A 26,469-nucleotide genomic window follows, 5' to 3' on the forward strand; every position below is an offset into this window, starting at 1 on the left:
CTCAGAATGTAGCTGGTCTTAAGGAGAATGTACAAAACACAGATCACACAAAATGCAGTGGGAAAAAGTAACAGGCAAACATAGAGGAATTAGCAATCTCTTCCTTTCCATAAAGCACTAAATAAATTTAGGGAAATAGAGGGAGAAAGAAAAGACTCCCTTTTACCCATCCCTCCCCCTTCCAGAAATGGAGCAAGGAAAGAGAAGAGATATGTCATCAAATGAAGCAGCAGAAAGCAACAAAATCATCACAAGACCTTGGTAGCACTCTATTGCAATGTTTTCATAATGATGTTCTTTTATCACACAAAAGACATTGTGTGTGATGTTGCAACCCCATGACAAGTCAGAATGCTACTCTGTGATTAGTCTGTGCTTTTCCATTACTCCATTTGAAGCTGTTTTGAAAAGAATACCACTGTCCTGTAAGAGTTACTGAATGGAGACAACAGCGTTTTTGTGAGAAGTGGATGAAAGACAAATATTTTGTCAGCCAAAATCATAGGGAATTCTTATAGCTGCAGTTGGCTTCTCCAGCATACACGAGAACAGTTAAAATACTTGTCACGTTACCATTTAAAAATGCAAAGTATTTATACAGTGTTCAATAAAGCAAACATTTATTTTGCCATGGAGAGATCTTTAATATATTTGTGTGTCTTCATATACACTAAAGCGAATGTGGAATTATTCCCAAAAGTAATCCACTAAGTTAGATACACATAGGTGACTCAATGAACACAAAATTTTAGTGTGCGTATATACATGGAAAATGTCTATATGTTTTGTAAAGTAAACACAAAAGTAATTAGAAAACATAATATGGAGCTAAGTGTTATTTATTTGGTATGAACTAGGCATCCAAGCTCCCATTTTAGAGTCAGGGGGTAGGGGAACAAAGTGCTAAGTAACAGATTCTCAGAGGCAAAGGGGGAATCCATCTCCAGGAGAGTATTCATGGGTGAGAACCCCAAGTGGAGTCAGGCACCTGAGGCAGGTCAGCCCTTCTCAGGAAGAATCAGAGAGATACTTCCCCACCCAATATAACTAGTACCTCTGTGCTTAGCGCTGTCCTGAGATGGGGGACACTTGTTTCCACATCCTTGCTCTGTCTGATTTGTAGCTGAAATTTCAGGAACTTGAACCCAGGTTTTCCCACATGTTGGGGAAGTGTCCTTACTCTCCCACTCCAGTTATGTCTCCTGTTGAAGCTGTTCCATTTTGTTTAACTGTTCCTGGTGGGTGTGTGGTGTGGGGGTGACCCACTAGCCCAGTGGTTTGGGCATTTAGCTGAGATGTGGGTAAGTTAGGGACAAATCCCTGCTGTGATGGAGAGTTAATTACAAAATGGAACCACTTTAATGGGGAGACTGAGGGAGCCTTATCTCAGAATACCTCCTAGCCTGGATATTTAGGAAACTCTTGGGAGATCTGGGTTCTGTGCCTTCTCCAACTAAAGCCAAGTGACCTAAGCAAGTGGGTGGTTCGATATAATGTTGGGTGCACATGCTTGCCCTGACTGTCCTTTATTTTGTTTGAGTTAGGTGTGCTCAGGGTATGCCTGCTGGATTGGGCCCTTCAGGCAAGACAGGCAGACCACTGCCTAGTTAGAGAATCCCACTTTCAATGCAGCATGACCAAGGATGTCAAGCAGTGCAGTGGCATCAGGATGTAAGCATCTTGTTTGGGCCAACCAGTGGAAACTTATGAGCTTAGAGGGGTAGGTGGTTTTGTCAGTGATGCCTCTTCATTGGTTTTAGACAGAAAAGAGGCAATTGGGTGTCTAAGTTCCTCTGTGAGTTTAGCCCAATCCATTCTCAGAGAAAGTCTATGAGGCCTAGACTCTTACCTATATAAGTCACTATCGAAAAATGGAATTGGGCTTTTGTGTCACTTCAGGGTTTGAAAATTTTGCCCTTGCTCCAGAATTCCACAGCAAAAGCATGTTCAGTCCTGAACCAACTTTGGCTTCCACATGGACTACACCCAGAGCCCCAGGCTGTAAAAGAGTAAGGGGCAAAGAAAGAGGAAGAAAGGGGGCATCTGTGTCACTACAAAAAAGGATATGTAGCTGCTCCAGGTTTTAAAGGCCCAAAGTGATGTCACCCATTTGAGGAGCATTTTACACTACAGATCCCTGCTGTGATGGCAAGTTATCATTGTTCCATTTTGTATAAATGATTAAATACTTCAAGTGATAAGTGGAACCATTGCAACCAGGGTGGGAGCGCAGGTGGGAGAGAGTTATGAAAGAATGAGGGTCCATGGTTCTGGAGAAGCTCAGCAAACAGACTGCCACAGATCCAGGGCATTCCCATTTGAAGAGAATTTCAAAAATTTTGGTTTTCATTCCAAATCTGAAGGAACCAAGTTTTAAAATATCAAACTTCTCTGCAAAATGGAGATCCCTTTCTTTGTACAGCTCTGCTGCTAATCACAGACCACTTAGATATTGACTTAGCTCTGTATATCTGTTTAATTTGAGCAAAGGAAAATGGTTGCTTTAGTTTGTTGTACAACTTTTATATCAGATCTGACTGTAAAAAAAGTCTTATTTGCAAAATGCAGGGATCTGGAGAGCCCTATTTTCAATTAAGCAGAGCTGTAGGTGGAGTGGAGGTAGCATGTTTGCCAAAGGAAAGAGCATTTACTGCCACCTTCTGGAGTTTAACAGTTACTGTGTACATGTAAAAGTAACGAAACCAGAGAGCATTTGAAAGTAGGTGCAGTTTGAGTCTGGCTGGTTAATGTAATGACTAGACAACTGTTTCTGATTTTTACTGTGTAAGTTCTATTTAAGGGATGGGTCTACACAGAGCTCTGCCCAGTGCTGCTGCTGGCAGAACTATGCAAGGTGAGCCTCTCAGGATTGCAAATGGCTGCCCATTTGCGTACTCCCAAAGCTCATTACCATAGCCATGTGAGAGTTTGGTGCTGGCAGAAGAGGGTGCTGGCACTGCAGAGCCTCTGTGGACATGCTTCTGCCAGCTAAACCCCCCTCTGTTGTGATTAGTCTGTCACCAGTCATAGCCAAGGGCCAACTCTTGTACTCTGGGTTTCTCTTGTGACTCTGGTTACTTTTGCTCCAAATAGTTATATTTAGGGGCTATGGTTACACTAGCGAGTTCTGCCAACAAAACCCCGGTTTTGTCAACAAAACTCATGGAGTGTGCACACACAAAATGCGTTTTGTCAACAGTTTGTGGACAAAACTCAGCACTTTTTCCAGCAGTGTTCTGCCATGAGGCATAACGCTGCTGTTGACAAACAAAGCTGTGTGGATGCTCTTGGGGGTGGGGCTTTGCTTGACAGAACAATGGGCAGCCCTGTCTGCTGTGCTTCTGGGTGCTTGTTTTGTCAAGAGAGCACCCGGGCAGTCCTGCTGTGCTGTCAACAGAGCAAAATGCTCTTCCGATCCACTTTTAGTATGTGGCTGCACTCTGTTGACAGCAGCTTTGTTGGGAAATCTCTTCTGACAGTGAATTCTGTCAACAGATTGCTGTAGTGTAACTGTGGCCAGAGAGTGAGAGGTTGGGTAAAGAGGTCTTCTCGCACCTACACACACGTTGCCTATCCTGCCATGGCAAGTGAAGTAGGGTACTCCTCCCCCCATGCATATTTATTTTTAAAACCACACGGATCTAAAGTAGTAGTTGCTGTCTCCTTTATACTGTATTGACAATGAAGCAATCTTAAATAAAGACTGAAAGAAAGGTGCTGAGTAAACAACTCTTTGTACCAAAGAGCAAACAATAAATACCAAACTCACAGAATAGCAGGGTTTTTCCATCTATTAAGTTGTCTGGCACTTTACACTGTAGAGCTCTTGTTTTCAGTTGCTTATAACTTGGCCAATATTTAACCATCTGAGCTGAAAAAAACTCGTGTGATATTTGCCACAGGCTGATTTCTTTTGAAAGTTTTTAACCAAAATAGTTAAGGTGTTTTAGAGAATGAGGTTGGGAAAAAGACTTGTTTTGTTTTGTTCTTTTTGTTTTGTTTTGTTTTGTTTTACTCATTATAAAAAAATCTGGTGATCTGTTATTTAAACAATGCTAGTGCCCCCATGCTCTGAAGCTGGAATTGAAATTTGCCATGGGGTATCCTTTGTGTCAGGGATGTAGATTTTTGCCATAATCTTGAGTATATGCCCAATTTGGCCACAACATGAGCCTTTAAAAGTTGTCGTTTGCATATTTACAGAACAGCCTTCCTCTACTTTAACAGCTAAATTCCCCAGTGTCCATTTGGGGGAGAGCAATTTACCCTGCAACTGCAAATCTGGGCCGCTGAATGTCATGCCAGGCCCAGCTCTAGGCATCTAAACTAAGAGCAGGAAGATTCTCTCCTGTGCACTTAATGATCTGAGCCAAGGCAGTGTGGAGGAGGATTTGCTACCTGATTTGAATGTAGGGACAAGAGGTGGACCAATGGCAGGAAGGAGAAGAAGGTGAGACACGGTATCTTGGGAAGAGGGAGAGAGGTTTGGGGCTAGGAGAAGGAGGTGGGAAAAGACTGGGACTGGCTGGATAATGAGATTGAGAGCAACGTATGGAAACTGGGGAATGGGGCAGAGCCAGAAGGGTGGAAGGAGTCTGAGCTCAGAAGAGGGGAATTGGGTCTAGCTGGGTGAGGACACTCAGACTGTGATGTGGGGACTGGAACTGGAAAATCTAGAAGGATGAGAATGGGACTAGCTAGATGGGGAGAATGGGATTGGGATGATGAGCCAGGCCTGGGAGAAAGAAAAGACTGGGACAGATTGGCACAGGAGTCATCTGTGGTGTGAGTGGACAAAAGAGTTTGTGCCACTGGAAGTTAGAACATGCTCCCTTCCAGACCTGGAAGGGAACCCAATATGCCTGAGTCTCATCATTCTTCTACAGGTTGATCCTCTCTAGTCTGGCACCCTTGGGACCTGACCAGTGCTGCATGAATGAATTTGCCAGACCCTAGGAAGTCAATATTGTCTAGCAGCATTACCAACATTTCCACTGCTTTCTGGGCTCTTAGAAGACATTTAGGGGTAAATTGCAGCTAAATAACAGCACAGAACACTGAGAGCCTGGGCTGGCGGTTATAAATAAACTTTATGGGACCATGGAAAATGTGGCCACACCCATTATAAGTGGTTTTCCAGATAACAAAAATCATGTTGGATTATGGATGTTGCTGGATGAGAGCATGCCTGACTAGCGAGGTTCAACCTGTACCATGAAACCCAGTGGCAGTGTGTCCCATTCCCCTCATGTTGGCCCACATAGAGAATGACATCCTACTGTTTGTTACTCTGTTAGCACAAGTGGCAGAGGTCTGAATGATGGAACTGAACATTTCAACCCTGATGATGACTCACATAGGTGTAAATATAATGCTATGTCATGGATTTTCTATTTTTGCTTTTTTAAAAAATAGAAAATTTACATACACAAAAATCTGTGTTAAAAACATGAATAAGGTCGTGGAGTTGAGCACACACAAATTAAGAAATGTCAGAATGGAGGTTTTCTGTGATGAGCACAATTTGTTGCAGAAGAGTCAACATGGTTTTTGTAAAGGAAAATCATACCTCACCAATCTACAAGAATTCTTCAAGGGGCATCAACAAGGATGTGGGCAAAGGTGATAGAGTGGCTAAAATGTACCAGATTTTCAGAAAGCTTATGATGTTTCTTTAACAAAGGCCATTATGAAAAGTAAGTTGCCGTGGGATAGAAAAGAGGGTCTTCATATGGATTAATAGCCGAGTAAAAGAGAGGAAACAAAAGGTAGGAATAAATAGTCAGTGTTCGGAACAGCAAGCAGTAAACAGTGACATGCCAGAGTTGTCTCTACTGTGACCAGTCCTGCTTAATAAATTCATAAATGAGATGGAAATTTGGTAAAGAATGAGGAGGCAACATTTGCAGATGAGACGAAACTACTTAGACTGTGAAGCATTATAAAAGGATCTCATAAAACTGTGTGACCTGGTGGCAAAATGGAAGCTGAATTTCAGTGTGGAATAATGGGGTCTTGATTAGTTGTTACTACTCCAGAAAGAGTTCCCAGAGTCATTGTAGATAGTTCCACAGCAGCAGTCCAAATACAAACAGAAAGATGGAGAATCATTAAGAAAGGGATAAATAAGAGAGAGAATACCAAAATACCACTGTGTAAAATCCACACTATGCCCACAATCTGAATTCTGCATGCAGCTCTGGCTCTCCCATCTCAAAAAAAAAACAAAAAAAAAAAAAACTGGAATTGGAAAAGGTACAGAAAAAGGCAACAAAACCGATTAGGAGTAAAAAAAACAGCTTCTATGTGAGATGTGATTAATAAGACCAGGACTTTTCAGCTTGGAAAAGTAATGACCAATAGGGGATCTGAAAAAGGTCTATAAAATCACGTCTGGTTTGGAGAAAGTAAATAAGGAAGGTGTTATTTACTCCTTCTCCTAATACAAGAGGTGGGGGCTACCAAATGAAATGAATAGGCAGTAGGTTTAAAATGAACAAAAGGAAATATTTCATCACACAATGCACAGCCCACCAGTGGAACTATAACAGGGTTCAAAAAAGCACTAAATAAGGTCATGTAGGATAGGTGCACCAATGCTTATTAGCCCGTAGGGTTGGGATACAAAACCCACAGCATCTCTACTTCTGTCAGAAGTTAGGAATGGCCAATGGGGTATGGATCAGTTGATGATACCTGTTCTGTCCATTCCCGCTGAAGCACCTAAGATTGGAAGATAGGATACTGGGAGAGATGTAACATTTTTCTGAGCCAGTGTGACCATGCTTATGTTCTAACTCCTAATTTGATACTCTTAGGCATCTGCACTATGATAATCTGTAATTACAAGATCACATACCATTTTTTCCCACAGGAACCCTAGAGTACAACCTTTATCAGACCACCCTTTCAATAGGAAGGTAAATAATCATAACAGTACTCTTGCACACCTTGCCATTTATACCTGTACTGTAATTATCTAGCAGCTCTGTAATTTATTTTCCCTGTAAGTGCCCAGCAATGTGAAGGATCTCTTCCTTTTTAAGCTTCTTTATCTCAAGCCATATAATAGGAACCAAAAACTACAGCCTTAAAAGAGTTGCTGCTGGTATATTAATTAGATTGTTTAAGGCAATCAACCTTGTGCCAGATTAAATCCTCAAACACATTAGTGTGCATGGAGAAAAGAATCCCTCCCCTCACCCCTCCCAGGAACTGTGAAGACAAATATTAAGGCTTGACTGGCATGAGGCTTGTCTTCACTGCTCAGGGAACCTGGCTAGAATCATAATAGCATCACCATTTGGTGAATACCAGCATGGCTCCAGTGTAGTAGGTAAGAGGGGCTTGGATTTTGTTGTTACAAATGTTCCCTCCAACATAACATTTCACTGAGGTCACAGGGGGCGGGGGGAGGTATGAGTTTTCATTAATTTTCTGGCAAAAATAGTATTTCCTTCAATAAGTGCTCAGCTGGATGGCACTTGTCTAACATACCTCTTGAGTAGGTTCAAACTGTTTCCTTTGATTTAGTCATGGGAATAGGTGGACCTTGTAGGCTATGAAGTTAGAACAGTCATATATCTTCCCAAGAAAATGCCTGGTGATGAATATATTCATAGCTTTTGAATCCATTGTTTTTGATGCTCTTATTGTTAGTTTGCTTCATTGTACAAAAATTCTGATTTTGAGCTGAATAGTGTCAGTATATGATAACATTGTGCAAGGTCGTAGTAATGAAGTCTTAATGCTTCCAGGTCTAACTATAAAAGTGATCAAGAGAGACTCAAGTGTGTGACTGTAAGCAAAACCAGTTGAATCATATCCAGTTAGAGGGCAATGTTGAAGCAATCTGTTTTTCCATAATGAATCAATTTTAAACAATTAAATACCATGTAAAGTCACAAAACAGTATAGGGAAAAATCTTCCAAAGTTCTTATGGGAATCAATGCCACTGCGTCCTTGGTATTTTCCCCATCTCAGGATGAGCGGTGAACTGTCTTCAGAAGGCTGGAGCAGCTGAGCAGCCTGCTAAGGCTGACATTGAAGTGAGATCCTGGATACAGTGTTCCTGTGAGATCCTGTACACAGTGTTCCTACATAGTCCAGTTCTCTATTATAAGGTTCCCTTTATATGTTGCTTCACAGTGCTCCTGAATAGCCTTGTACATAGTCTCCCTTTTGTAATGGCTCACCTGGGTGCCTTTAAAAAGAGTCCTGGGCTGCGTCTTAACTTACTGTTGTTTGTTTAAAAACAACCTCACATTTTTTCCACTGATTTGTATTAGGAAAGAACACTGCAATTCCCTTAATTTGAAGGCTATATGTACAGTACATGTGAGAAATCATAGCTGGTGATGGACATAACTAGGAAAAAAATTGCCAGATATATCAAATCTAAGGGCTGGAGATCAACCAAGCACTGAAAGGTTTTAAACTGAAATTATAAACCACTTGAATAATTTCGAAGGACTCCTTTTTCTCTAAAGCAACTTAAAGACAAAGAATGGTGTGGCCTTCTGGGATGGTTGTTCCTATTTTCACTGTCTCATGCGCCTCTGGTTCTGACTGTTTGAGCACAATCTCTGCCTACTCTTCAGGCATGTCTAGTAAAGATGCACAAAATTGATCTGTCTGGGGTTGGTAGTCAACCCCTGTACTCCTATCACAAGGAGTAAGGGAGGTCGATGGGAGAAATGCTCCTGTTGACCTTCCGTAGTAAGGATAGTCAGGTAAGTTGATTTCTGATACATTGATTCTAGCTATGCAATTGCTGTAGCTAGAGTTGCATATCTGAAATCGACTTTCAGGTCTAGTGTAGACTTGACCTTTCTCTTGTAGAACTTTCCTCAATGGTTCTGGCTTCCCCTAGTTCTGGCAGTTCTTCCCTCAGACAACCAGTGCTCTCACACATAGAATCATAGAATGAGAGGACTGGAAGGGACCTCGAGAGGTCATCGAGTCCAGCCCCCTGCCCTCATGGCAGGGCCAAGTACTGTCTATACCATCCCTGATGGACATTTATCTAACCTGTTCTTAAATATCTCCAAGGATGAAGACTCTACAACCTCCCTATGCAATTTATTTCAGTGTTTGACCACCCTGACAGCTAGGAACTTTTTCCTAATGTCCAACCTAAACCTCCCTTGGTGCAGTTTAAGCCCATTGCTTCTTGCTCTATCCTCAGAGGCCAAGAACAAGTTCTCTCCCTCCTCCTTATGACACCCTTTTAGATATCTGAAAACTGCTATCTTGTCCGCCCTCAATCTTCTCTTTTCCAAACTAAACAAGCCCAATTCTTTCAGCCTTCCTTCATAGGTCATGTTCTCTAGACCTTTGATCATTCTTGTTACTCTTTTCTGGACCCTCTCGAATTTCTCCACATCTTTCTTGAAATGTGGTGCCCAGAACTGGAACTCCAACTGAGGCCTAATAAGTGCAGAGTAGAGCGGAAGAATGACTTCTCGTGTCTTGTTCACAACACACCTGTTAATGCATCCCAGAATCATGTTTGCTTTTTTTGCAACAGAATCACACTGTTGACTCATATTTAGCTTGTGGTCCACTATAACCCCTCGATCCCTTTCTGCCATATTCCTTCCTGTCACTAACACTCTCATCTGCATCACAGTATCACCCCTTGCTTCCTATTTGTTGCCTGCTCACTGATACCCTGACCCATTGGTAGTGCCTTACTTCAGACACAACATAATTATGAGGAAAATTCACTATAAAATCAGTTGATACCAGTTGGGCAGAAAGGAACTATGGAAATTGGCCAGAAAAGATGGAAGAAAGTGTTGTTGTCAGGGGAGACTGGTGCCAGCAGCTCTGTGGGATGTAGCAATTTCAATGTGAACCTTTTATCTATGATTCCTTAATGTCTCGAGCAAAGATCAGAAGCTGCAGGGAGGGTAATATGATTAGGTTACAGGAACAGAGCATATTGAAAGACCCTTATTGTTTAAGTGTCTACTGACAGCTGATCTTGTGGCATTGGCTTTGGCTTCACACAAGATAATTCATCTTCCCTGCTAGCTGTAGGAAAGTAACCACAGAGCCCGTGACAATATCAGGCTGGTAAGTGGTACGTATAAAGCATTTCTGAAGAACGACAATTTCCTCCTTAGCCACTATTATTTTGAATTAACTGAATGATGAGGTAAGCCCTTTGTTATCACAGCTGCCTGTCATCATGAGGATTAAAGAGATTCTCAGCCTCCTTTTTAAAAAGGAAGTGTTACTTTTCCTTGTAAAAGAGCCTTGATTATGTAAAGTGATATCTAGGGTTCAAAGAAATAAGCACCTGCTCTTCAGCTCTTCCATAGGAGGATAATAGAATTTAAGGATTCACCACCACCCATTTATTATGGTGACACTTCCCCAAATCATTGAACTGAGTTCTCTGCACAGCAGTGAGGAGTAGATAGGAATTGGTTATATTTCATTTGGGCAGCCAAACATGGTGTCACCAGTCTATGCCAGAATGCTCATTGAGACAGTTGTGATAAGCTGGGTGCAATCACTGTTATTAAGGCCATGTCAGCTGCTGCACAAGGAACTTCCCTGATGCTCATATACCAGTTCTGGTAGGAGTATACAGAAAATGTTGGAAGTCCAAAGTCCAGCATCCCCAGCAGTTCACCAGAAGAAATAAAAAGAAAACAGGGCTTAGTTGCCCTGCAGCCAGCCTTTCATCGTGACAAAGCCTGACTGCCCTGCCAAATCAGCCAGGAATGTGAATAGACAGTGATGGGAGGAGCCTGGATCCCTGTGTCCTTTTCAGCCATACACCACTAAAAGAGAGCCCTTGGGTGCGTCTACACTAGGAACTAACTTTGAAAGTAACTTTGCAGTTGGACACTACATAGAAGTAGCCAGCAGAGGGTCTACACACATTTTCCCTTCCTTCGAAGTTAAGTTCAAAGTAGGGAGCCCAACTTCAAAGTCATTACTCCATTCCCAGCAATGGAGTAGTGCCCTACTTTAAAGTTTAACTTCGAAGTAGGGTGTGTGTAGATGCTCAGCTTCGAAGTTATTTTTATCATGTGGACACAGCCCTTTAGTCTCACATGCTCCCATACCAGTTAGAGAAGACTACCAGTAGATAGAAGGATATCTGCCAGTCTCAAAAAATAAAGGAACTCACAAGACTGAGGCAGTTTTCTTGGTAAATGTACAAGTCCTGGATTGAAGTAGCTTACTAAATGGAAACCACTACAGAATTTAAGCTCAGTAATCAAGTAAACTAGAAACAATGTGAAGATCTGAAAGAATTTTTTAACCATATTGTGAACATATTAGTTATGTCTGGTACAGACTGACATTGATTTTCGTAGACAAGTGTGCTCATTCATTGTGCCCAAGCCAGTGTGTCCTCATCAGAGTATATTAAAATAAAGTCAAATTGCTCCTTTATATATAAACCATATGTTTTCGTAACACTTGATATCATCTACAGCTTCTAATTTAAACCTGACTGACAATATTCAGCTGTCCTCTACTGTCTACTTCTCTGGAAATGACATTACTAGTGCAATAGTTAGTATAAATAGTCTATTCTTATGCTGAAATGCTATTAAGAACTGTTGACTTACCTTACTATTGGAGATGGGCTTGAAGTAAACCCGAGATCCAAACACTCACAAAATGCATGTGCATGTGTGTGTGTATGAAATTATATGGTTGTGGGGAAGTTGTTTTTCAGAGTGTGACACTCAGGTCAGATCTAGATGGAATTTTCAAAAAAGCAACAGTAAGTCACTAGTCGCACTACAAAACGTTATGGCTTGTTTCTGACTTATTTCAATGCTTTTGAAAACCCCATTCTTAAGGTCTACCTCCTCTTGTATCACTGCAGTGGTTCAAACCAAAACCTTGGAACTGAACACTACTGGCAATTCAAAAATCTAGAAACAAATCCCAATTAGCAACTTGAATTCATCTCTCTCTTTTGGTCAGAGTACAGAGATGCTAGATTAAAACTTAATTTTAAAATTGCTGCTACAGAAGCTGACTTTTTGCTCATTTCTGTATATAAGTGCTTGAGTAAACTAATTGCCTAAATGCATTTTTACCTTGTCTTATGACTACATGCAATGCATTTTTCTGTTAATATTTTTCATGTGAATGTAATGTTAGTGGAAGGTGCTGGGTCGGTGACCCAGGAAACTGGAAACCTCTCTTCATACCCATAGCTTTCTCACTTCCCTGACAACATGGCTCATTCCTTATTAGGGAGTGATCATTTTGGGGGACAGAGAGTGTAACCCACTCTTCACATCTATCCAGTCTTTGTGCTCTCTGTTGATACTTCCAACAGGAGTGTCAGTCAGTTTTTCCTGAAAGCTGAGTGCTCGGGCAGCCACCCAGGAGGGAGTCAAATACTGCCCAGCTGATTAGCAGAGCATGCACAGCACCCACAGCCAGCAGCATGTGTTTCTGTCTGTGTTTCCACATATGCCTCGGTGCACATAAACAACATTTATTCTGCCCACAGATAGAAAAAAATTAGAGGGAGCACTGGTGTCAGTTAATTCTAGTTCTGATATCCTGGCTGTATTGGTGATGCAGACCTCTATATTTTAGAAGCTGGACCATTCATTTCACGTGGGGCTTGTCTACACTACCACCTTCCTTCGAAAGAAGGATGGTAATTAGGGTTTTGGGAGTTTACTAATGAAGTGCTGCTAGACGCGTGCCGGTACTTTGAAGTTGCCACGCAGGTTGCAGGGGGAGTCGGGGGGAGAGAGATTTGCTGAATGAAGTGCTGCCTATGTTCAGCAGCACTTCATTAGTAAACTCCCAACACCCTAATTACCATCCTTCTGTTGAAGGAAGGTGGTAGTGTAGACAAGCCCGTAGACCACTCAACAGCTGGTCATGACTTCCAGTAATTAATAATCTAAGCCACAGCTGGACTGGTGCTTAAATGGAGAAAGGCATTGTATCTTATTACTAGAATCCCCATGCACTATCCATACCCACTTGAGTTAAAAATATAAAACAGATATAAGTCTCCTCATCAGTGGAAGTTTGTTTTTTAGCATGATTATAATATACAAGTGTCATCCTATTCAGAGAATGGCTTTTTATTTTTTTACTGGAGAATACTATAGAGTCCCAGTCTTGCACTGACTAGATTTATTTGGCACTTTTTATCTGTCTAGATAGCCAGCTACCTGCCCCTGAAAAAAGTGGGATATCCCACAACCCTTATCTTTGGTAACAGTAGATTGTTTTCCTGTGTAAATATCTTTTATGATTCAGAGCTTATTGAGGAATTTATGTAACTAAGGTATTTAAAACTATCATGATATTATATGAGGAAGGATGGAAGGAAGGAAGACGATCAGTTGAGATTGTAATTGAAATGCATGGAAAAGAGTACCAGCAAGAAAATACATTGTCAGTGTATCCATGTAAATGAATAAAAGTCAAGCAGGTAAAGAAGGAAGGAGCAAGTTTAATGGTAGAGGAAAAATACAGCAGATTGACAGTGGAAAATGAGTGGAAATAAGGAGATCACAAGAGGATTGAAATATTGGTACCATATGTTCTTGGGCAAGTCATGTTTGCAATATACCTCTCTGTTTGTTTATTTTTCCATGAAGAACCAATTTTTTTTCTGCAGTTTCCGGCAGTTATCCTTGATTCGTCATGTAAGCTGATTCACCCAGGCTGTGGTCCCTGATTATTCTGCATCAGGATCATTATCCAAAACCCACTGAAGCCACTGGAACTCCTACCAATGACAGCAGTGGTCTTTGAATCCAACCCCTGGTGACCTGCACTGTCAGGGAACATTTGTTTTTTATATGTACAATAGAAGTTTGTTTTCAAACTAAATAGCTGTTAATTTGATATTATGGGGATAAATTTTAGAGGTTTTGCTCACTGATGAGCACTCGCTCATGCAAGTAGTCCCACATTGAAACCAAGCAGACATTCTTAACTCCATAATTGCTCCATAGTCTGGCCCACAGCTGGCTGGCTGGTGGCTTAAACAAATATATCTACACTAGACTCTACCACCGTTACCTACTGTTAGACCATAATTATTCCATTCTGATACCCTTCCTCGTGATGAGTAGCACTTTGCTTCAGAAGTGATCCCACTGATTTCAATGGAACCATGTAAGGAGTAAGATGCTGGTCAGTGTGAGGAAGTGTATCAGAAGCTATCCCTTTGACTTCAACTGGCCTCTTTGACCTGGAGTAGGGTATAACTCAGCATGATGATAAATGGCAGAATCTGGCCCTCTCTGAGTAAATAGAATTTTACATGGTAGCAGTGCCTTGATCCTCCTGGTCCACAGTACATGAAGTAAGGGGTGAAAGTCCAAGAACAGAGTAAAAAGAATAACAGTTGAAAAAGCACCATACAGCCCAAAATGCAAAGAGGAGACTGTCTGTGAGATACCAGCAAAAAAGTGAGGTAATCTTTATGCTGTATGCTGATTTATAAGGTATGTTCTAGGCTGGTTGCAAAAATCAGTACTGTTATTATGTATCCCTTCAATTCTTAGTCGCTATACTTTCATGAGAAATTACAGCATCCTATCCCAACTGCACAACCCAGCTCATCCATCTTAACTGCTCTACAGTTCTAATTTACTGGCTTGTATAATGTATCATTGGCTAGACTCGAGGCAAATGGTTATTAAAACTATGCCTGCACTGGGGTGTAAAATGCAGTTTTAAATTTCCTAAAAATGGAAAAACCCTTAACACCTTTTTCAGCCACTTTCCAATTTCCTCTAAATCAGTCTTTTTTCAAACCATTGCAACATTCCTTATGACACATTCTCTGTGAAATCAGAGAAGCAGCTCGTGACTTTGGATCAGAGTTGATCCACATAACATACATACTAAGGCCCTGATCCTGCAATCGGAAACCTGTGGAAGTATCCTTGTGCCAATGCGCAATCTTCCACTGAAGCCAAGGGGGCTCTGTGTGGCTATCCGTAAAGATCCTATTGGAGGTCAGGGCCTAAAACTGTATCTATTTTGTATGCTACATTCATAATAGATATTATTATAAGGCACTTTTAAAAATAAATCTAAACTCAATAAATCTTATTTAATTTTACTCAAAACCTTGAGTAACCAGAGCACAGTTCAGAAAAATAATATGAAGGCTAATTGCTTGAAATACAGGGGACACTGCTTACAGTCACATTTGTTTTTGTCTTAAAGCTTAAAACCTAGCATCCTGCTTACTTAATAGAATAGTATGTGTCCACTTCATGTTATATGTATAAAGTGTGTGATAATGTTCATAAGTGTATTATCTTAATGTGATATCCATTTTGAGACATTTAAAAATTTTGAATAGCTTGGACTCAGATTTGAGGGGATACATGTGAAGTTATTAAGTAAGCTAAGGACTGCTATAGGCACTTTTGGTGTGCCAGATCACCACTGCAAACAATTAATTGCATGCAAAGTGGATGCTGCATCACAACTACAAGATTTACTCTTCAATGATTGATGGTTTCCACACCTGGGCTGTGACACCAACTTTCTTTGCCGAAAACTTTGGCCTCGGAGCAGTAAAGAAAGAGGATGTGATTGATTCTTGCTTAGAAAATGAAGGGTAACCACTAGGCTCATAGGATTCATTTACTGGGGTGGATGCGTTTGACAGGAACGATGGTTGTGAACTGTAGGCTGGTACGGAGTACACTGAAGATGCTTGGACGTTGGCAGAAGAACCAGCACTGAGTGGTCTTGAAGGTAGAGCATGTTTTGAGGCAGTCACTGAGTCGAACTTTGTGGACTGCTTAGTAGTTGGGCCTTCCTTAGTAGCAGAAGGAGGTTGAAAAGTAAATAAAGATGCATTAAGCTGATATGGTTGATGCTTCATGACATCTAAAGAACTGAGAACTTTCTTAGGTTTTCTTTTGGTATTTTTAGTAACTGCAGGTGATTTAGATTGAGGTTTGGTAGCAGCAGGTGGGTAAGAGGGGGACTGGATGGGATTGTAAGCAACAGGTGGAGGTGCTCGAACATTAGATGAATACTTCCAAGAAGCTGGTAAAGAAGGAGTTGGAGATGAGGCCCGTGGCATGTGGGCCTGCACAGTTTCCGAGTCTACCACATACTTCTCCATTCGAGATTGCCTTTTGGCAAATAGCTGTGCTCCTTTTCCACTAAAAGCTGGTGGCATCTCAAAGGCTGGCCCTATTCCTCCAGCAAATGCAACATTTCCTATTGGTGTAGTAGGTGTTATTTTGGGCGTATAATTTTGATTTGATACTGTTGCTTGAGGCCCTTTAAAAGGACCTGTTATCTTAAGAGTACTTGGCGGTGGGGGAGGATGATGAGCAGGCTGTGTTTGCTTGATTGGATCAGGAACTGCAGCTTGGGGTGAGTTTGGAGTTGGGAAGACAGGAGGCTGGGTAGAAGCCACAGCCGGCGGTGACCAGACTGGTGAAATGGGAGTGGCAGCAGTAGGAGAGACTTTGACTGAGGGCTTTGGAGCAACAGGTGGAGGGGTCTTTTGTTTTGATGCTTGGATCTGCATGAAATTACAAGCCTCTGCTCCTAAACTAAGGTAGTCTTCCTCGGGTCCCGATTCAAAGCCAGCTCCAGTACTTCGTTTGCCTTCTGTATTCTGTACAAGGGATAATAGGGCAGGGTTAGGACTCACTTTTGGAGGTTCCTTGAAAGTAAACATAGGCTTTGCAGTGCTTCTTTTCTTTGCCTCTTGTAGTATGCCAGTTCTTTTGGCCGGCACTGCAATCCTTTCATCTCTGGAGGCTATGTGCTCTGTTGACTCTGTTGGTGACCAAATAGCTGGCTGAGCTCTACTGGCCACTGGACTTGATCCTGCTCCATAAAAGACTTGAGGCAGTGGGCTACCTGTGGAATAGGATGGTGGTGCTGGTAAATCCGAGAGAGGGCTAGTCACATTTCTTGTTGGTGAAAATGGTGCTGCTGCTCGGTTCTGTACACCAGGAAAAGGTTTAGCTGTTCGGTTTAAAGATGTTGATTTATGGGCATCGTAAGACTCTGGTGCTCCCCCAATGCCATTTTGTTGAACCATTTTGCTATGACTGTGGCTCACCTCTATGTAGCTTTTGCTCATGCAGCTCTGCATTCTTGGTGGTTCTTCCTCTCTTGCCTGATAAGACGAGGAGCTCACTTGTTTGAAGCTCTCTTTTGGGGTGGTTCCCCTTTGTTGTTCCGCATGCATTCCATGCAACTTCATCTCTTCTTGTTCAGCTGTTATCTCATCCATTCTCTGCCGCCGCTTGGCAAACATGAGGGCCCCCTTGCCCTTGGTTTCTGGCAGCATCTGCATCTCGTCTCCACCTTTTATTTTATTTTCCACCTCAAGCAGACCAGTATCCCAGTCAAATGTCACAATCTGGCCTTCGTTGTCAATGTCAGAGAAGAAATCTTCATCTATTTCTGACTCACTTGTTCCAAGTAAAGTGACCTCAAAAGTGTTTTCTTTGTCACCTTCTTCTCCTTCCCCTTCTTCACCCTCGTCTTCGTCACGTTCTAATTCCCCGGTGCCGTAGCTGACTAATGTGTATTTCCTTGCTCTTTGGCGTCGCTTCTTGAACATCAACACCCCTTTGGAATTGGGATTGGGAGCTGCTGTCAGCAGCAGGGCAATGCTTTTACATTTAGATTTGGCTTCTTTCACTTGCTTCTCTGACAGACTCTCATTCCGCCTGAGTCCTGTGGGAAGGATCAAAGGACATAGTTAAAGAAACACTCCACGGAAATATGTGACATTGTCAGGCTATAGTGCATCTGGAATACACCTTCTTAAATGTGCTGCCCTCCAGCACATAATCTTTCTTTTCTTTAATAATAGACTTAGTTTGTGTCCATAGTCCACAAGTCTTTCTACATGTGTTTGAAATATAATATAAATATGAATCTATAGAGAAGACATTAAAATTAATCTTTTCCTGCAGTAACTGCTGTGGAACAAATTCCATAGCAATCATTCTTTTTTGTGAGACATGTCTCAAAACATAAAGCCAACACAGCTGCCTATAGAAATTTCCTACTTCAACTTACAAGAACTTTTGTTCATCACATATCTATTTCTGTCATTACACGATCACTATAGTTTATTATACATATAAAATCTCTGATGTGTTATATATAATATGTTTATATATTATATTACAAATTCACATAGAAATACTTATAAACTATAGATTTGAATTCTGTTCTTCTGCCACTGAAGCCAGTGGTAATTTGACCATTGTGTTCAATCCAAACAGGTTTAAGCTCTTTTAAAGGAAAAAGAGCTTTTTAAAAATTTCAAAATAACAAATAATAATAATGACTGGAAGTAAATTTATAATAAAAATGTATTTAAAATAGATGAATAAGGTTAGTTGTGTAGGATGTAACATTTCCAGAATAGTTCTTCAAAACCTGTAGCAAAAATAGCAACTTCCTACAATAAAAACTGTCCTGCAACTTATTTGAGAAGGCATAAATAACTCTTAAACAGTATTCAGTAATATATTACAATGCCATGTATCTGTTAATGCATAAATTAATGCTCTTTATAATTTACGGGACTGCAGTTGGCCTCACTACACTCTCTTCTTATTTTTTAAATGAGTGTGCAATCCTACTCTTTTCTAAATTAATGGTCAAATTCCAATTAACTCAAAGGGAGAACGATGGATTGCTGGTGTACTATTCAGGGCAGTAGAAGAGTAACTTTTCTTTTCTTTTCTTTTCTTTTCTTTTTTTTACATCTAAAATTGCTATTAATGTACAGATAATGTCATTTAATAAATTATGTACAGCATTTTATAACTAATGATCATTTCAGTCACATGGGGGGGGGGCACATGGAACCTGATCCTTCTCTTGTTGAAGACCAATGAAGTTTTGGCATTATATCAGGTGAAAGCATGACCAGAGCCATGGTTTTCACAAAAAGCTATGAAAGACAATAGAACGTGGGTCCAATCTGGCAAAACTTTAACAAAACTAAATACTGAAATCCTCTGCTTGATTATTAATTAGGCAAAACCCTTGCTTGAGTCACCAGGGGAGTTTGTCAGAGTATGGGCTGTAGAACTAGACCCATTTTCTGGAGATTAGGGAAGTTGCTATAGTAGCTAGATAATACAGACCTGATTCTGCAAATCTACCTCACAAATAATCCTTAATCATGCATGAAGTATTGTTGGGCTGCAAATGAGTCTGCTCTTATCAGCTTGAACCACATTTATGGGAAAGGATTTGCAGCTCTGATTTTGTGGCAAGGAATAAATTAAAATGTTGTCTTAGCAAATAATTTTACAGCTTGTTTACATTTGGTTTAATCAATTGTTTCAAAAGAAAATTTTAATGAAGAAAATTGTGCTCTTGATTAAAATTAATTGAATTGCTATTTGCAGGGAAATATCTTCGTTAAAGAGAGCAAAACTTCACAGTACTTTACCTGTTCTAGTTTAAAGTCTTAGAACCACACAGTGGTGTCTTGCTTCATAAAACAAACATGTTTTATTGGATTCACACTTGCTACTTCAAGCAAATATCTTATGAGGCTATGTAAGTTCATGGCATTCAAAGGCTTAAAAAATATCTTAAAATAGTTTTATCATTTGATCAATATCTACCTGTGTATAACTTATGTTTAGCCTACAGTTGATTTAAGGTGTAAAATCCTGCCAATTGCTGCAAAATAATTTGGATATTATATGGAAGGGCAAAGTTTCTGTCCTAAACAGAACAAGTTTAACATAACTACATTTTGTTGCATATGACAGGTCATTCTGTATTAAATAGGAGTTGCTTCACACATCCCCTATCTCATTAGACAGCCAGAGCATTACAGAGCTAACATTCTCCTACAGTTGCTGCTAGCTCCACTATCAAAATGTAATGCGTGTGCACTCTTCTTTTATATTGCATTTAATATGCCATAAATATGTGGATTACGTACAGACACTTACAGCGTAAGTAATGGCTTAACCCACATGCCAATAAGGAAGCAAATAGTTATCATTCTAAAAATATGCTTACAGAGGAATAGCAATGGGTTAGCAGACTTATTCCAACACTGCATATAAAATAGCTCGTTGCTGCAGTATAGCATTGCACACATTCAAACACCTTTACCATACTGTGATTAAATCCTTGAACAAAATGCTTGACATTGTTGGAAAAGAACAAACAAGCATTAAAAATTACCCAAATAAATAAATAACTGTGCATAGATGTCACTCTTTAAAACAGCATTGGATTCAATCACATTTTCAGTTGGTTTTCAGTTAAACTCCTTAGATTTTGAGCCTGGCCTCTGGGTATGGAAGGCAGAAGAAATAGTAAGTTCACTTTACGTTCTAGAGAAGACTTACAAAACTCAAAGGATCATATAACTAGCCAGTAATACACATGCTGGTGTCTGTCAAGCTGACTTTTGCAGGCATCATCAAGCTTTCCTATGAGCCCCCTTTATTCGTATCTACTTTTAACAGCAGTGACATAGCTTTGATTTTTAAAGTTGCAGTTGAACACAGTTTTTGCTATAAATGGAGAAATCCAGAACACCTAATCATGTTCAAGAGATGACCTTGCTTATTTGTTTAACATTTTACAAAATCATCCTTGTAATGTACTTTAGAAGCCTAGCACAATTTACCTGTCTGGAAATTCAACTACTTTTAGTTGTACAAAGTGAGATATCACCTCTACAAGTAAGTAGCCTTTAAAATAAAATAAAGTAGTCTACTACAGCAATGTCATACAGCACTCTTAAAGCATGGTTAAATATGGGCTGATATCTTTGCAACTTTTTTGTTTTAAAAAAGACACATGAAGTTTGAGTCGATATATCAAGTTTAAAAAAGAGCTGGGGGGAAGTTAGAATGCTTGAGAAGAATCTCTTTAAACTATTTACTAATGTAGGCATGGTTCTGAAAAGCTGTTTCAAGTTACAAAATTTATTTTCGAGTCAATGCAAATGATTTAGCTGTGACATACTTACTTGCGTGCCTTGCCCTGTGCTTGTGAGGTCTGCTGTGGTCTCTTTCGGAGTGCTGGTCGTCTTCTCCCTGCTCTGTGCCTTCTGATGAGATTCCAAAGGAAACTACAGAAGGAGGTGCTTCTGACTGCCCTCCTTCCTCTTGAGAATCAACACACCCCTTTTCAGCCAGAGACCTGGATACTTCCTTCTCCCTGTCAGAGCAGTCTAGGATCACTTGCACTCTCGGGAGAGATGGATCGCCGACCTCTGCTCCTTGGATCACTTTGACCTCTTTGCCACTAGTGATTTCGAAAGTTTTACTTGACCACTGAACAGTGGCTTCTTTTTCACCCAGTGCAACTGCATTTACCAGGCTAGTCCCATCTTCTTGTATGGTGGGTCCAATTGCGGAAGGGCTACATTTTTCAGCTCCCAGGAGACTAATGGCAGGAACACTGGTGCCCTTGTGGCTGTCAGAGAGAGACAACTGCAGCTCAACCACAGTGCCTGGCCTTCTTTCTGTTGTCCTCTGTTTGAAAGCAGCCTCATCTGTCACAAGTACTCTAGAAGTTTCTATCACTTTAGGAGTAATTTTGTGGCACTGCATTGTCTCCTTTTCTTGTTTTGTTGCAGAACTACCTAAATCACTTTCTTCTGCTCCTTGGGAACCTTCATTTTGTATCTCTGCAATGTAGAATTCCTTCTGTGGCTTTTGTGTGGCTGCTCTGATTTGCAGGGTAGTACTTTCCCTATACTCCTCATTCTTTATGTTATCGTGTTTTCTGTTTTCAGTTTCCGGACTCAAGCTTTCGTTTAGTCCATTGGATGATCTGCACATATATACACATACACACACAAAAATAATAATTCAAGAAGATAAGCTGTTGCAAGTACAACTGCAAAAGAGATCTTCTTGTTTAAATGGAAGCACATATTGCTTCTCCCCCTAAGCTTTACCTGCACTATGTGTTAGAAGGTACAGTTAGGTAACAGAATTTCCCAAACATTTTAATTACAAAGGTTTTTGAACCTCCCCTAACATCCTGCAGTAGCACTAAGGCATAAGCGCAACTATATTACCGCAGTAAATTTTTGTTCTATGATTCTGGTATAGTTATTCTTGAATCCTTGATCGATGCCATTCCTAAACCATGTACACAACTTTACAAAAAACATGTAATGTTTCCAGACAAATCTTGAATCATCTCAAACTCCTAGGATTTATACTCCCTATTTTATGTTTGAACATAAAACAATGGCTTGCACTAAAAAGATAGCTTTTAATTCATTTTAGCTCAAAAATTTTTATTGTTTGTGTTCTGCCAGTGCCCAAAATGTGTTCAATGTTATCCTCTCACACAGGTCCCTGTCCCAAAGAATTTACTATCCAAGAAGATAAGTAGTGTATATAGGGCAGGACGAAAACAATAAGTAGTTAAAATACTTGTTTAAAAGGGAATTCCTTTTTTAAGCATCATCCCAGTGTGTCATTGAACGGTTATATTTTAGGGGCACAATTCCTGTGACATATGCCTTTCCCTCTGAAGTGCTCATGCCTTTAACTCCCACTGAAATCAGAGCAAGCCGGTGGTGCTCAGTACATCACTGGATCAGTCTATATATTTTTTCAGTTATTTTATAATTACTGAATCTGTTACTTCAGCTCCTCTAACCCCACATATCAGACTGTCTCTTTATTTTTCTATTTATTCCTCTTGTCCTCTGTTTTATAGATTTCTTGAAAGGTATTTTAAACTTTACTGTAATTTCCAGTTCCCTTTACAGTGTTGTTTGCCTCAGGGGCATAATGTTAATTTCAGCAGAAACTATTTCAGTTCTGTCTGACACAGTGACATGTTCATTTTTCATTTGGCTGTAATGTAGTACATCTTTCTGATTAATTAATAGATGCATTAGGTGCTCGCAGTAAGCTACAAATCATCAAGTATTATAGAAGGAGTTTGAAATCAAAAGCAGGTTCCTGGTATTCTAAAACTATTGGATCATGCTGCAAATACAGACCAGAAACAGCAACGGAAAATGACGAGGTAAATCTGTCACTGCAATGAAGATGCCTCAGTATAACTCATATTTATAGCCTCTTGGCATACTGATTGCATCAAGCGGGATTTGCCTCAAATAGGAAACAATGTATAACATCTATTGCACCACATATGGGACTGCTGAAGGGTCAGACAGATTTTCATTTAGGCATCTGTGTATCTCTGTCTCCATTCCATCATATTCTGCTATTTGGACAATCAGTTGTTTGGCTGCTGACTGCAGAAAAATACTGTATGAATCCATAAACATTTCCTTGTAGGATATAAGACTGGGTGTGGGCCAGCTAACTTTTAGCCTTTATTGGTAGCTCAGTGGCTGTGTGTCTGTATGAGAGAGAGAGAGAGAGATTTCCACCTTAAAAGGCCCTCACTACTTGTTGATATACTGTTTATAGACCTTGCTGTATGTCTGTGTGTCCAGTGGCAGAGTACCGTACCTGGTCTCTCTCTTTTTTTTTTTGGTTATATTTTTCATTCTATTTTGTTTGATCCATTTTTTTGGACTGCTGAATTCACTGGAGGAATTGCAAAACATCTGCGAACCCATACACTGATGGTATAATTGCAGTAAGGGAGGCAGAGCTGCGTGAAGGGGATGCAATAGGATTTGGTCCAAAATCGTGTTTACAGACTGAATATCTCAGTTCAGTTTGTTATGCACTGAGCATGAACCGTTCTTTTTACTTTCATGGAAATATTCCATGCCTCTCTCCACCCCACCCTCTGCCAAATCTCCAGTGCCTCACACTCTCAGCATCCACTGGGAGCCAGATGCTCATCCGTGAGTGCCCTAGTGGAGGCTAATATCTCTGTTCCCACTCCTGCTGCTTCCATGGTACCTCCTTCTAGAGGCTTTCTGGAAAGTCAGTCAAACATTCTCTCTCTATGATCTCTTTAGGGCAGTTGCCAACCAGGGCCATAGGCATGGGATATAGGGCTGCGGGAGTACTGCCTCACCCCCCACTTTTAATGCAGGTCCCACCTCTGTTCAGGATTCTAATTCTGCCTTCCCAGCGCCCAGAGCTCCTGCACCCTGCAGTCCCTGCTTCAGGACTTATGCCTGGGGCTCCGTTCCTGGTTTGCAAGCAGGGCCCTGACTACCTCCATCCCTGTGCCTGGGGCTTTGCTTGTGAGGTCCTGGCTACCACCAGCCCCATGCCCAGGACTGTTCACAGCTCCGCACCACACATGGGGGTCTCAGCTGCCAGTGACCCTGTTCTGGGAGCTTTGCTCCTGGCTGCACACATGGGATATCAGCCTTGGCCCCAGCTCTGCAGAGTTGGAGGGCCATGGACAGGACTGAGAGTGTGAGGACCACTGTCTTTCAGCAACCACATGTAAAAAGTGTTCCAGTGCCACTGAGCAGGGCCTTTCCCTCTCCACATGCAGTCAATATGAAGGATTTTGGGGAAAGCACCAGGAGGTAGCCTGGCCCCTGTGCAGAGGGCAGCAAGACACCTTCCTCTAAGCAGCAAAGATCCAGGAGCATTTCAAGACTTAGGGTGGGACTTTTAAAAGCTCTAAGCATTAGACTAACTCTGCTTACATAGAATCAATGGTAAAACCCATCTCTACTTCAGCAGAAGCGGAATTAGGCTAGTACTGAATGTTTTGGAAATCCCCCTTTGATTGTAGCAGCCAAAAAACAGTCAAAGCCTCCTAGCAAGTGCACAAGTACTCACCTCTGCAAAAATGAAGTTAATGGTGCTGGGATGCAAAGATCATCCAAGGAATATACCACAGTCCTTTACAGCCTAACCTGACTATACCTATCACCTCTCCTTTGCAACTGAAAATTTGACTCCTGCCTTCACTCAGCCCATGAGGCCGCCCTCCTTTGCCCATTTGTGAAATTGTTAAACAAGCAGCATTGTGCTTTCTCCCACCCTGCTTGAGAGGAACTCCTTATAAGCATCCCCAAAGCTGCCTCATTTATCCACCTTCAAATTCCACCTCAAAACTCTGCCATGAGGCCTACAAATAATTTGAGCAGTTAGGTCATTGATGCACTGATACCACACTGCTTTTCAGGCTGCCCAGTATTGTCTCATTGTTTCCTTGTATTGCTCTGTCTGTATCATTTTGTTCTCTCTTGTCTTATACTTGGAGGCTATGTCTAGATTACAGGGATTTGTCAACAGAAGATTTTATCAGAAAATATCTTGCAACAAAACTTCTGTCAACAGATCACAGTCAAACGGCCAAGCGGATCGCAAGAGCGATACACTCCGTCAACAGAGAGCAGCTGGGAAGTCCAGTACTGGCAAAACAGCCAAACTGGAAGCACAGCAGACAGGACTGCCTGGTGTCTTGGAAACCCTGTCTGTCAACAGAGGGCTTCCCGGAAAGTCCAGACTGGCTTTATGTGGACAGAGGCACTAATCCTCATGGGAAGTGGGGTACATGTGTGGACAAAAGCGAGCCTTGGGTATGTGGATGCTCCACAGGTTTTGTTGCAAAACAGCCGTTTTGCTGACAAAACCCTCTAGTGTAGACATAGCTGGACTGTAAGGTCTCTAGTGAAGGGATCATCTTTTTATTTTGTGTTTGTACTGCACCTTGTATAAATAGGGTCCCGATTCATGACTTGGGCTCCTAGCAGCTATGGTAAGTAGTTCAAATAATAATTAAATAGGCACCATTCTGATATTAAAATGTACACTCTTCTTTTAATGCTTGATTAAGAGTTGTCTGCAGCAGATGAAGAGTTTGCTTCTCCATTGCTCTGTGATGATGCTAGGTCGCATCACTCAGAAGAATCTTGAGGGCTCAGTTAGCCAGCACCTCCAAAGATTCCCAGAAAGGAACCACAGAGGAGGTGGCAGCAGGCTAGGAATTACAGAGGAAGTGTGGGATGGGGGAAGAGGAGTTCTCCTTTCTTTCTCCTACCCATGAAGATACCAACTGTGAACAGTATAAGACGGGAGATGTCTAAATGGATGAGAGGCTGGGAACAGGAAGTTCAGAGATTGTGCCAATAGGTGAATTTCTTTTAAGTATTCTGTGCAACTCCTAAAGGAAGGTCTCTGTTGCTGGAAAACTCTTAGCTCCTCATGATCCTTGGCAGGCTGGAGTGTCATTCCACTAAAGAGTGTAATGCTCCAAAATTATTTTTTGGTTTTGATTTTCAGTCCATCTTATGCATTCAGACAGGACAAACAAAGTGGCAGAGAAGTTTTTCTATTGACTTCAGTGGGGCCCCAGTGGGGCCCTTCATGCATTTTAAATATCAATTACCAGCAGCAGCTGTGAGTGGAAGTATGAAAAGTTATTTATGCAGCTGCAAAGTGTGTAGGAAGTCAGCGATTGAGCTTATTTCCAAAAGTCTAGCTTTACCAGTTATCATCATACAGTAAAAGAATAACAGTGCTGATATCACATGGGGAGCTCTCAAATGAAGAATTAGATTTTTATCTGTAAGGCTGGATCTACACTTGCCCCCA

The 26,469-nt window shown here is 41.1% G+C and overlaps 1 protein-coding gene across 2 annotated transcripts in view; it reads right to left on the reverse strand.

Annotated features, from left to right (window-relative positions):
* SYNPO2 (synaptopodin 2) overlaps window positions 1–26,469 on the reverse strand; it is a 143,958-nt gene that overhangs the window by 10,638 nt on the left and 106,851 nt on the right. The window contains exons 3-4 of one of the 2 annotated variants that reach the window (XM_074993396.1): window positions 20,985–21,793; window positions 15,507–17,695 (exon numbers count right to left, since the gene is read on the reverse strand). In XM_074993396.1, the coding sequence (XP_074849497.1) occupies window positions 15,507–17,695; window positions 20,985–21,793 (2,998 nt within the window). Of the gene's footprint in view, window positions 1–13,446; window positions 17,696–20,980; window positions 21,794–26,469 lie in introns of those variants that run through there. The other variant, XM_074993395.1, reaches the window with a different exon arrangement.

The sequence above is a fragment of the Carettochelys insculpta genome, chromosome 4 (genome assembly GCF_033958435.1).
Source record: "Carettochelys insculpta isolate YL-2023 chromosome 4, ASM3395843v1, whole genome shotgun sequence".
Taxonomy (NCBI): Eukaryota; Metazoa; Chordata; order Testudines; family Carettochelyidae; genus Carettochelys; species Carettochelys insculpta.